The sequence below is a fragment of the Larus michahellis genome, chromosome 3 (assembly GCF_964199755.1).
Source record: "Larus michahellis chromosome 3, bLarMic1.1, whole genome shotgun sequence".
Taxonomy (NCBI): Eukaryota; Metazoa; Chordata; class Aves; order Charadriiformes; family Laridae; genus Larus; species Larus michahellis.
Window position 1 is genome coordinate 104897390 of NC_133898.1, and position 13641 is coordinate 104911030.

Genomic DNA, 13641 nt, shown 5'->3' on the forward strand with positions numbered 1-13641 from the left:
TATTAGTTATTCCAAGCATCTTAAAAACTAGGCTTTTGAACACTGCTCCAGGACTGTGCTAGGGTGTGAAATTTGCTATTTTGGGGGTTGTGTTTTCTTATAGACTGGAGAATACAATAGACAATGGGTCAGACTCACCAGGATAACGTTCTTTAATCTTTTATTTCCAGTTGATTTAAACTCATGAACTCTTTAACAGATCTGTCAAAATTTAATTTTTCCTTACATTGTGGTGTTCAGTTTGCGTGAAAATACCTTGTAGTCTTCCTCTAAAACAAGAACAAAAAATTATTTACGCGGTGGTTTCATGATGTCTAATAAAGAAGAAAGAAAAGGAAATGAAAGGAGAGAAAATGCTAGGAGGGAAGTTCCTTGTGGAAGAATAGCCATTAATATAAAACACATTTTAGAGAGTAGATGTCCCAAAATCTTTTGGCTGACGTGGAAATCAGATGCTAATAGTAAGACTTCCCAATTGCAAAGACTTAGACATATGCTTAAAATCACACATTTGAATAAATGCATTGATTGTGTTTGGTTGCATGTAAGCCTTTGCAGGAATAGATGCAGGGTACTTAAAAACAACATGTAGAGGGATAAAGAGAGAAAAGACATAAAACTCTGTTTGACTCTAAAACAGCAATCATCTTATATGCCAAAATCACGTGTAATGGACTGTTAGTTCTCTGTTCCACATCCTGTGTTTGAAGAGTCTTACCTTATAAAGATGTCAGGACTGACACCGTTATAAGGAATTTCATCCAAGAACCACATCCACTTGTGGAGAAATGTGTATTTTATCCATGGTCACTAATATGTACAGCCTGCTATGTATGAATAATTAATTATAAACGATACTCTGTGCTGATGTTGGATTTTTGTGTTGCTATCTTCCAGATGGGAGTTGCTGTAGTAGATTCATCGGTTGCAGGACTGGGTGGTTGTCCCTATGCAAAAGGTGCTACTGGAAATGTAGCCACAGAGGACGTCATATACATGCTTAATGGTCTGGGAATCAATACAGTAAGATGTTTTTACTTTCTACTTACGGCTTCAAGGAAAATGAAAATTTTACTAGAAAACATACGATGCATACCTGAAAATTACTTATGCTGTACAATAAAATATTGGGAACAAATAGTAGTTTTTCAAACTTAATACTTCAACATGCCTTGACAGATGACATGAATGATGTTGTCTTCACTAACAATTTAGAGTAGAACTGGTTTTCATATTTAACAGAAATTTGAATTACCCCTCTCCCTACCTGGAGCTATGAGGAGCTCAGTAGCAACTGCGTTGAGTCATTGCTCTGCCTCAGTAACCACAAAACCCCCACTACTGTAGACATTGCTCCAGAATGCTGACCAGCTCTTCGGTGGAAAGACTGAGCAGACCTCAGCTGTTCTCACAGAGTTTTGGATTTGGTTCATAGTGCTTATTAATTTATTGTCAATTTTTCTGGCTTCAAAGCAGAAAAAAAATGTGGTGTTTGGAGCCCGAGAAACAGGACAATGCTATTTTGTCAGGTATCCACTTAATATATTTCAAAATTGTACAGAATCTGTTACTGGTTAGCAGACTTCACAGTCATTTTTGTTTCCAGCCCTGTTCTTGGAAGAGAGGGCAAAACAGCTTATCTGCACTGAGCTGCGCTTTAATGAACCTCAGCAGTGAGCATCGACACTTCAAGAGCACGCATTTAGTATCCCTGGTTTGGTTGGCATGTTAATAATTCTGTATTCCTGGGAACCAAGTAATGCTGCCTTCTCCAAAGAATGTGCTCTTTGGTCTTCCTGTTGGTCATCGTTGTTCTGGAAATGTGGCATAATGAGTGTGTACTAACTCAAGCAGTAACAGTGACTTTACCTTTAACTTAGTCACAGACTTTGAGAGTCAAGCTCAAAGGAGAACATATAAAGAGCTGCCAAAACTGCACTGTGTGTGCTTTGTATTTAACCTACTGTAGAAAGAAATTGGAAAGCCTGGTGTCTGAAATAGAAAGATCTGAGTTACTGGGGAGCTTATCACTTGTCTGTAGGTTGCAGTTCAGCATGGCATACATGCCGACTTGAGTTGCCTGACATAAAAGAATCATAGAACTTGTTTCTGAATTGTGCATCCCCTGAGCACTGTCAAAACGTATTCAGTACCTTACAGAGTTCACTGTAATATTTATCTGCTTTCTTGTGCTTCTTAGGGAGTTTTGGGTAGATGTCAGATACCTGTTTAGAAAAAGTTTAAGCACAAGTGTCCATTGTACACGTGGACTCTGTTATGAACTGTTCATGTGTGCTTTGGGGTAGCTTTTTTCATGAAGAAGGTGTTATTCTTTTGAAACAACACAGTTCTTTGGAATAAGGAGGAGAAATCATGCATTTCACTTTTCATTGCTGTGCACCTTAGACTTAGGCTTTCAGTATAGCCTTTCCTTGGACAAAATATGCATTAACTTTTCCAACTGACTCAAAGCAAAAGGAATCAATTAAATAAAAATAGCCTGATTAAATGAAATATACTTAGTTCCAAGCTTCTTGATAAGATTTATTAATCAGTTAATGATCCGGTGTCCAAGCAGCATGCCCTAAAGGTTGATACCGAATCCCATGGAGATAAGGATCTCACCATCAAACATTCAGTTCTCGCTTTTTAAAAAAAATTTAGATTATGCAATAGCAAAACACAAGGTTTTGCTCCTTGACGCTTTTCTGGCCCATGAAGAAGAGAGTGGTTTACTGGATGAGAGACACAGACCCTCAAAATTACTACCTTAATATATGAGCTTTGGTCTTTGCAGTGCTGGTTAGTTTTAGTACCAAAGCCAATTCTGTAAAATCATTGTTGCAAAAATCTATTAATATATCCCTTTTTGTGTAATGGCACAAAATGAAGTTATAATTACTAATGCTGTCCATTTGCAAGGAGTGCTTTCTCATGTTCCTCTCAGCTATGCACTAAAGCTTTCATTCTGTTGACTGAAGTCACTTAAAGTGTCAACCAAAGGATGGAGAGTATTTAAGCGTACATTATTGAGTTCAGATTGACTAGATACATCAGAATAATAATTGATGCTTGTTCTATGCTGTTCTTCAGAACACGTAACCAAGAAGTGATGCGTGAAATGAATCTCTAGGAGGCTAAATGTGAAATAATTTTCTAGCAGAGCCCGTCTACAAAGAGATTTATTGGTTGTACCATGGTAATGGATAGATAATTATGTCATAGATCATTAATGCTTATGAAACTTTGTAGGGAGACATGTACTTTCTATAAAAACAGTTTCTATATGGTTCCTGTGTAATTACAGTAATAGTACTTGTGCTTATGATGCCTTCAAAGTGCTTGGCAAACAATAAGCCTTTCTTAGAAGCAACTAAGTACTGTTAGCCTCACATTACTGACACTGAAACCGAAGTTCAGAGAGATAATAGACTTGGTATTTATGAATGCCGAATGAGAACTGATTAATTGAAGTCAATGCGAGTTAAAGGACTTTGCCTTCTGGCAGAAGCTTTTCTGACTTAGGGCACTTATCCAAGTTCCCATTTACTATTGGAAGTACTTGTCTTTGTGTTTCATGGTTTCATTCCTTTGTGTCAAGGCATAATTCTGGATATATGGAGTGGTTACCAAATACTCTTAAGTGTATTTCTGAGTGTCTATCTGAAGACATACTATTTTGACTCAACAACCATAAAAACACCTGTCATGACTCTTTTCCCATCCCCATCTGCAAGTCATGCTTGCGAATGCTGCGTTTTGTGCCCCCACGGTAATCCTCTTTGGCTCACGACACTTACATAAGAAAGACAATGGAAGAGGCGGAGATGCTTGTATTCCATTTAATGAATGTGAACTGTGAACCTAAATTTCTTATCAACACATATCACATTATGCAGTATTACGATGCTGAAAATGTGAATTTTGTACAGTTTGGGGGTTTTATTTTGCCATCTTCCGTAATCTAACTGCCAAGTAAGTCTATGGTGGTATGATTCTCATTCCTTCCTAGTAAAAAAGCACAGATTCTGTAAGATTTTTTTTAGATTTTGTTACGTGCAATAGCACTCTACAAACTAAGCCTAAGTAGTGACCAATAAAGGATAAACAGAATGAGCTGAAATCACCCTTGTTATAAATGTATTAAAATGAGACAGTTATAAAAGGGTGTCTTTGAACAATATGTTTTAGATGGTGCTATATACTAGATCTGATTGGAAACCTTGAAGCATTTTTTTTTTCAAATTAAAAATGTTTTTTATTACATTTCTATGAAGTAATTTCTATTCTCATTAACATTTTTGTCCAATTCCAAGAATGAAAAAGGCAAAGTTTACTTTAGAACATGGAAATAAGCGCTAGATCCAATTAAAGGATTAAGCATCTAAATCAGGTCTTGGTCTGAACTTTAGCGCATAAATCCTTAAGTGTTATGAAAGTGTATTTCTGGTGCAATACATCTTGTACTCTTCAATGCCGAGTGACACGCTTCTGTCAGTTTTATGTCACTGCTCAGTGTATTGGTAGTTCAAAGTCCTCTTTCAAATCCCTTCTACAGGAACCTTACTGGCTTCTAAATTCCAATCTTTGGAGCAAGTACTTACCAGTTATATGATCTAACTCTAAAGCTTTTACTATGCATGAATAATCCAGAAGACTAATAATGCAGTATTTTTTCCCCTTTGATGAGTGATCTGATTCCATTTTAGCAATCAGGCAGCACTGATATTTATTTTATGTTGCTTAAAAAACAGTTGATTGCTCAAGGTACATTTTTTTAGCACAGGCAGATCAAGCAGCTGCAATTTTTTGTTCAGTTGTGCTAGCAACATAAATTGTAATTTTGCATTGAAAGGAACTTCTTCAAGAAGGAGATTATTCAGGATAATGCAGGATCCTGTTTCTCACGGAACTCAATTCCCAATACAAGCGTGTTTCCTCCATTTTCCTGCGCTCCAAATGGGATGCTTATATAAGTATGAAGTTTCTCAGCATTGGGTGATAAGTACAGCACATATGTAGATGTTATATTTTACTTCCAGCCTCTTCAAGTTGTTATTCCAGTTCTTTATCCCAGATTCTTTTGAGTTTGGAAGATACTACTAGAGTATTCGGTCTGCTCCTGTTAGGATAAGAAATCACCCTCAAAGTGGTAGAACCTTCCAAACAACTGGAAGCTGTGACTATTGCGTGTGTCGCTGTAACTCTACTGATCTCCATTACCGACCTATGACATGAATCAGGCCCTTTGTTTGCAAAAATCAGACCCTGAAGTAAAAAAAAATAATTCGAGTTTGAGCATTTTCAACATATGCATTTATTATTCTTAACATTTTTCACCTCTTTTTTAGGGAGTCAATCTTTATGCCGTGATGGAAGCTGGAAACTTCATCTGTGCAGCTTTGAACAAGAAAACAAACTCAAAGGTTGCACAAGCTTCCTTCAATAATGGAACTATCAATTAAACCAATTTTTTTTTTGCAGCTTAATTACATTTGTCATCTACCTTAACCAAGGATATTTATATCAAGAAAACTAATATAAGATTACTGTTTCAGCAAAGAATCAAAATAGAACCCCTATATAATTTTTTTATTATGGGAAGAGTTACTGTACTGTACTGTCTTGTCAAGAATTGTCTGATTTGTAAGTAAGAAATGAACGACTGTAGTACAGAACCCTGTGCTTGGTACTTCTGCAGATAAGAAAAATGTATAAACACTGGCACATGTTACCATGTTTTAAACTGAATTTGTTTCTTTTCATGAAAACTGAGTAGAAGCAGTGAATACATAGTTAATTTTTAATCAAGATGACTTTTAGGACAGTACAAATATTTGCAGTAGTTTATGAGATCCCACACTGTGTGTGGCCATTCTATTATGTGTTTTATTTATCTGAATCTTTACTTTTCATTTGTCAAGTCATTTGTGTTATGAACATGGAGCCAAATCTGAATTCACCATAAGAATTTTTTAGCAATAGCACTTTTTTATTTTTGTTTTGTTTAACATCTGTTAAGTATACGGATGACTTTATCTTGTTCCAAGACTTTGTGGTGAATGGCAGTCTGCCATATCCTCCAAATCTATTGCAAATTTCCTTATTTGTTACATATGTTAAATTTGTTGTAGTTGCTTTTTTTCGTCAACTGTATTAAAACCTAATTATATGAAGCAATTAAAAATTGGCAAGGATTTCAACCAGCATTTGGGGTAGTAGTAGTGTAGAAGGGATTTTTGTCCAAAGTCTCATAAAACAATTTGTTTTTTTATTCTATAATCTATGAATTCACATTCTCACTTATAAGTCATGAATTTTTGAGGATAATAATATTCTGATGGACTAGTTTATATGAAGGGAAACACAGTTTTTCTTTGTGCTCTACTGATAGTGATACTGTACTTTTCAGTGTCTTAATTCAGCAAGATGCCAGTGAACTGCATTGTCACTTTTAGATCAATAATGGACAAATTAAAAGAAGAGCCTTATCCTATCTATAAACTGCTCAAATGCGACATGAAAATATTGTCATTTTTTCAGTCTGAAACACAGTACTGTTATTGTTTGTGTAGGATCCTTCTGTAATTCTCTGTGTACTTAACCTTGACTTTTTCTGAAAACGGCCTGTTACCATAAAAGTCCAAAACCTTGGACTATGATCTTTTTCTGTATTCTCCATTTTCCTCCAAAATATGCAAGGTTGGAAAAGGGTAAGATGAAAGAAAGTGAAAGATAACACATAAAGAAGGAAAAGGCTGAATCATTTTTGTCTGGAACTCAGCTCTGCCAAGTTACAGCTGAGTCTCAGCTTGCCTTTGAAATTCCACAGCAAACGTTTTCTGAGATCTTTTAGCCAGTACTGTAGTTTAGAATTGGCACAGTTTAAGAAAGTCAAACTTTGCATGACAGGTAACTCAAAGCTAGAAACTTGATACAAAACCCCTATCCTCTTTATGCTGTAATGATAGTCAAAACCAATAAACCAATATAAACTACATTGTTTCACTCTTCTGGTGGTAAGAGTCAATGAATAAGCAGAGAAATGTGTTCAGGTGAGGCAGGAAATATCTTGCCTATCAGTCCAAAATACTAAATTGCACCCCTTCTTGCGGTATCTAGTGAGAGGACTTTCAAGTACTCTTAAAGACATGAAGACCCTGATTTGCTTGGCCTGCTCTGGATGGATAGTTGGATCCCCACAGAAAATACTCTGTCTTCATTTTCCTATGTTTTAGCTGGGGCTTTCTTATTTAGCAGCCGCTACAGCTCATATATCAAAACACGAACTTTAGTAAATATGTGTCTTGAACCATTCACAGATCTAAAAATTCTGTAATGGATTAGGTCCAGTGAAGAAGTGAGGAATCTGCAGCGGTACTTAGGTTGTACTTAGTCTAATAATTAGTAGTTAAGCCTAAATGAGGTGCCGGTTGACATCCTGAAGACTTCCTAATTCAGATGCCATTTACCCCTGAAGGCGACTAACCACACTATAATACTTTCCTGTTTAACAGTAAAATTTCTTCTTCAGTTTGCTTCTGTGCAGGCACAGAATTAGCTCATTTTGAGCTGAAGTGTGGAGTTCTCATGTGGGGCCTGATGAGTGTTCTTCAATCCAAGATCCTGTGAGCGTGTTTAACCAACATAAGCAAGACTGAGCTGCTCACAGAATGAAAGTGAAGTTATCCCTTGAAAAAAAAGTAGTTGTGATGCAGACCACCTTTTAAACACTAGCCTGGATGTTGGGCTAATCACTTGGTCTGAGATTAGCTGGCTACTTAGCCTGAGTAGATTCAAATGCATATTTTTTGGAATCCTAATCAATGGATCTAACAGCCAGGCTATATACAGAACTGAAAAAAACCACACCTTCTAGTAAATCTGGATGAAGTTGTGCCGCTGGGTAGGATGGAATTCAAACTTCCTGAGACCAGAAAGATCTCAGGAAAAAAATGTCTCTGCAACGGATAAGGGTTTTTTTTCCTTGAAGATGGTGGTGAGGGCTTCAACTGTAGGCCAAGTTATGAACTGAACTGATACTGTCTACTTTTTTGCTTGGTGTACTAGCTACAACATCTTAGATAAAAGTGAGTGGTTTCACTCCTACCACAACTTTTGCATTAAGTAAAATACCTGTGTAGAACATAAGCTATAGAATAAAAGACTTAGCTCTGTTCAGTTTTTTGAGAGTTCTAGACATCTATGTTCCTAACTACTGTGAAGGATTGATAACATTTGCACTAGGAGACCCTTACACTCTGGAGTTGTTTTCAGATATGCTTCTGTGCATAGTGCATCCGAGGCTTCTCCGCATCTGGGCTGTCGTTTGCAATTCTGAGGCTCCTAACAGTCCCTATGTACTGAAATAGGGTACCTATTAAATCACGGGAATGAACAACCTAAAATGCCTCAGTTCTTTATTGGGTCTGTTTTAGAAACTACTTGTGGAGAGCCTTAAATGCAGATCCGTTATTCTGTAATGATGTGAGCACTGGAAAAGATGAGCAGTCACATCTGGAGCCCGTGCTTTACCCGCACATTCAGCTTCAGCCGCATCGTGAGTTATAGTAATCCAGGGTGGAGGTCACAGACAAATGGATTGTTTGTCAGGATCGTTACAAGGGAGGAAGAAACATAGAGCCAGATTAAAAAAAACCCAACATCTATGTGCCAAAAGTGCCACCTGGGATGAATTTAGGCCTGTGGGTCCAGGTGAGCAATCCCCACAAAATCCTTTACTTGTAGTGTGTCTGAGAATCCTGAGACATCTCCTGTTCTCGCCACTAAAATTTGTTAGGCATGTCAAGCTCTGGTGCTCTGCTTTCCTGGGCTGGTATCATTTTGACTGTGTGGAGCGTTTTAATGCCTAATCTTTGGCTTTACAAAATTGGCATCCATTGCCCTTAAGATCAAGAGCTAATCCAGTGGCTGTGCCATGAGCGTGCATCACTCATAGGCAGCCTTGAGTTCAGCACATAATAAAGCAGTTGAGACTACATCCCTTCAAAAACACGGCAAGAACTGTAAGTGGTGTGATGGCGCTACTGCTCTCCAGTGCTTCTGACCTTCGAAATCTGTATGCTTATGTTCAGAGTGACCCACCAGTGGTGGTGCCTGCTCTTTTAGTCCCTATCAGTGTGTCCCCCCCGAGTACATTGCTGTCACTTCATTCTAAGGCAACCCTCTGGGTGCGGAAGGCTTGCATCCAGGTGTTTGGCTTCCATGAGCAGGTGTTGCTATTAGTATGTCATTATAAAAATTTTACATATATATTTGTTAAAAGGTGTCAAGAAAAAGCAAGAGAGTTCTGAATATCATGATCGCACTGTTGGAAGGTAGGGTAATGCTGTCTCCCTGTCTCTTTTGGTGATGGTCCTCTGTAAATGCTGAAAAGGGGATAGTGGAAACTCCAAAAGCATGAGGGAGAGAAGAAGTAGTTACTGACTGCCCTATCTAAGTCTTGTTGGAGACAAATTAGATGTACCAAGATACTTACTTCTGTGCTTTGGAGACTTTCTTCTGTAGCTCACTGTATCAAATTCACTGCAGAGATCTCTCAGAACAACATGGAGATTGTCTTACTTCTGCCATGGCTGTGGAGTACATAAACTGGAGTTCCCAGGGCAGTCTTTGGTCTGTGTTCTGGTCTGAACTTGGGTAGGTTCAACAGCTGATCAATGTCATGTTGCTGGAATTTTCTTTAATACTTTCATAGTAGTTTTTCTTTTTCCCATGTTGTTGGCAATATAAAGTCAAATTCCAGCTTCTTTGGCTGCTCAAGATACTATATTGTTCTAAAGGCATGGCTGGTGTGCTTTTTTGGAGAAGTTGTTCAGTTCCATTAGTTACGGGCATAATTGTTCTTCAGTGCCTTTTACGAGACAGCAATGACATGGATCCCATACATGGATAGTGCTAATGTCTTCCAGCAGCAGCTTACTTGGTAGTTCAAACTTTTATATTTTAGGGCAACTGGGCTCTGGACCAGAACTTTAATATTTCATTTTCATGTATAACCAGAGTTTATGGAAATAAGAAGTGAATATTCTGGTCTTGTGAATAAGTCCAGAGAGGCTTTGGCTAATTCTCCTTTCTTAATAGCGTCATTTCAGTTCATAAAACTTTTATTATTGTAATAAGGAGTCACAAAATGAAGACTGCAAGTCTGTGAGGTAAAATTCCTATGTTTGGGATCAGTGCTGTTGCAGTGAAATAATACTTTTCCAAAGAGTTGGTGTGAATGTTTAAGATCTGCCTATTTTTTCACAGAGTTATTTTTAAGGGGCAGAAATATTGTTTAGTTATTATGATACCTGAAAATGAGGATTCTCTGACACTGAATTTTTGTGTGATTTCTCAGACTGCCTTAAGTTCTCTTTATTGATTGTGAAATGCCTAGACAACTGACTAAACAGAAGAATCAGTCTGGAGAACCGAATAAAAGACACTTGCTTTCCAGTTCTTGACTTGCTGATCAATGCTTTTCTTCTGTTACGTTATATTTTTGAGGATTATTTTTCTCTGCAGTCCTGCTGTAACGCAGTGTTGATCCTCATTGCTGCAATAACACAGCAGGCAGAAGGACTACAGCCAAAGTCAACGTCGTCCTTTGAAAGTGATGTCGAAGAGATGATATGTTTGTTAAGGAATTGTCATGCACCCTCTTGGCTAAATGCGTTTGTGATTTTGCAGTACGTGGTGTTAAAGCTGAAATAAAATCTCGGTGTTTATTGAAACTGATACGCTCGTGTATTATGCCAGATTCAGCAGCTCTGAGTAACCAGCTCACACATACAGCATTAGTAAATACAAGCTGTCACTCTGACGTGTACCCTGTGTTGACTTTGTTACCGTGTAATCCATTTGGAGTGCATTTTCTTAGGATTACCTTTTTATCAGTTTTCCTGTATGCTTTTATAGCTTCTGAGTCACTAGGGAAACATTTCTGCCCTCCATTAACTAAACATTAAAAGCTACAGGCAGGAGTAGAGGTAGGAGTCGAAAAATTCAATAAGGCATTATCTAACCTCAGATATTCCACTGCAGAGTAGAAATCTGTGCCTTCTAAGTGATGTCTAAGACCCCCTACGCACTTCATGGGAGACTGAATAAGTTCAGCGTGTGGCCTGAAACATCAGCACGTTGACCAGGGAGAAGTCAACAGTCAAATTCCCTACCCCATGCTACCGTTGAAGTGCCTCAACATGAGGTGCAGACAGCTGTCTTCACCACCTTGAATCCAAGTATTTTCCCTGGTGGAAAGACACCCCCATGAACTTTTTTGAGAGATTGGGGATGGCGTTTGTGCTGCTTCTGTCCCATCTTTTGTGTTACTAGCTTGAGCTGACATCTAGCTCAGATGATTCCCACAACAGCCTGACCGGCTGTCTCTCCAAGCAGCCCATTCTCTCACCTCACAAACAGGTGAGACGGCTGAGGAAAATCTTCCTTTTGAAGAATTCAAGACTCACAGCAGAAGTGGAGACTTGGCCATTACAGCTTTGTAGCTTCAATACTGCGTAAGGAACAGGTAGTCCTGTGTATTTGTCTCAGAAACTCTTTACACTCTCAATTTGAAACAATCTTTAGATAAACTGCATAAGAAATCTTGAAAGAAAAAACTGGAACTCAGTATGCCCCCTTTCAGATGAGAGTGTTGTAAGGCTAAAATTGATGCTTTCTCCCTCTAGCCCAATCAGTCTTCATTTCTTCACTCCCTGACGTCCTAGCTCCCGTGGAAGGGGGATGAACACCACGTCCGTACCCACAATGACCTATGGCCTGGGAATCCCGAGTCACCAGTGAGACTTAATTTTTCTCAGCTGGGAATTAGGTGCAGGTGTGTCACTTTAGAGGAAAAGATTTTAATGATGAGGCTGTTACAAAGATACTACTTCCACCACAAAACTGCTCATGAAGCAGTTAGAGTCTAATCATGATCACCTGAATGCAGATAATCCCAGCAGAAATTCTTTTATTTAGTAATTAATGCCTAGATACAGTTAACAAAATCCAGCGTCACTAGGAAATATAAATCGAATACATTTTACATGTATAGTGGAGGAAATGTACTTTTCCACTAAGCAGTAAAGTCAGCCCTAATGAAGAAAGCTTGTAAAATTACGGAAGCAACGCAGTAGCGGCTAAATATCTTGCCTTTCAGAGTAACTCACACGCTTACCTTCCCCTTCAAATAGATTTTACATACTTGCGTGTGCGTGTCTAAGCACGTGTATGAGGAGAGTTCCTAGCATTTAAATGTAAGATAATAAGAAAACAAAAAGTTTGTAAGACAAAGTTACAAGAGGTGTTTTTATAATTGAGGTTTAAATAAATAAGAATTTAAATGGATTTCTTCAAATTTTGTGACCCAGAGGGTTGAGCATTGCATCATTGTTTTTTGAAGTCAGACTGAAAACCAACACACGGTTCACTTCATATTTCCTATATAAAGGAATGCTTTTATCCAGCACTGATGAGAACATATGCTCAGCAGTATTTTCAGTTTGAACTTTTTCCTCTTTATGGTTTTAAGATGAAGAATATTAATATGCTACTGCCAAAATACCTACATGATGGGAGGTAAACTAAATGCTGCAAATTGCTGGAATGATGAAGGAGATCGTTTTGATTAACAAACTAAAAATCTTTCCACTTTTCTGTTACATTTTTGTCCAAGGGCTGATTTAGTAATGAGATAGTACTTGATTGCAAAACAGGAATGAATTTTTGGTTTTATCCAGATCCTAAAGAAAGAGGAAATTCATGTTGTAATAATTGTTAAAAAGCTCTTAATCCCTCCCCCAACCAACTGCACACCTGAGATCTTGATTGCACAGTGAATCATTTCACACTCCCAAAGCCAGAAGCAAAAGTCACATTGAAGAGCTCTTCTGATCACACCATCAATTTGCCACCCTAGATCTGAATCAGTCATGGTCAAAACTGGAACAGAATTCAGTGGAACCAGTATTTCAATCCTGATGCTGTTTGTTGCGTGAGTTACGTTTAGTGGGAATTCAAACTGCAAATTAATCGAATTCAAAATAAAATTAATTCATCAGATGCTATCATAACAAGACAATTCATGTGCTGCTCATGGGAATGGTTGTATAGGAAATGCCAGTCTATTATCCTGTGCTGACCAGAACCGGATCGTTACAAAGATATAACAAAGACAACCAATTGCTAGTAAATAGAAGCTTAAATCTAGCAAAAGAACTCAGCTACGGGGAGAAATCCAGAACTCATAGCCAGAAAGCGGGATCCAGAGTGGTGTGTTAAGGACCGTGACTCTCAGTACAGTGCACGGGGAGAATTAGGCACTTCGGGTATTGCCTAGAGACAACGAATAGGAAACACAGATGAGATGGGTCGTGACTCCTCTCTTGAGAAGTAGGCACTTCAGCCCCAAGCAAGTGGCTCTATCCACAGGGCTTTCGGACCACAAAAAGCTTTCTAAAATTGCTGCATTCGAATTGGAAAGGCTCACTCATTTCTTCTTGAAGGAGGAGCAAGAATAACCAGTTTCATCAATAACATACTGGAGTCAAAGCACCAGCTGAGTCAGAGTTTAATTCCTTTTCATACTGAAAATGGTTGTAAGCCTGATCTCCTCCTACCCTACCAAGTGCTCCA

At 38.2% G+C, this 13641-nt stretch overlaps 1 protein-coding gene across 3 annotated transcripts in view; it reads left to right on the forward strand.

The window, feature by feature from the left end:
• HMGCLL1 (3-hydroxy-3-methylglutaryl-CoA lyase like 1) overlaps positions 1 to 6987 on the forward strand; it is an 84464-nt gene extending 77477 nt beyond the window's left edge. For all 3 annotated transcript variants that reach the window (XM_074581586.1, XM_074581585.1, XM_074581583.1), the window contains 2 exons: positions 898 to 1023; positions 5352 to 6987. In XM_074581586.1, the coding sequence (XP_074437687.1) occupies positions 898 to 1023; positions 5352 to 5465 (240 nt within the window). In that variant the 3' untranslated portion in view covers positions 5466 to 6987. The remainder of the gene's footprint in view (positions 1 to 897; positions 1024 to 5351) is intronic.
• The last annotated feature ends 6654 nt before the right edge of the window (positions 6988 to 13641 follow it).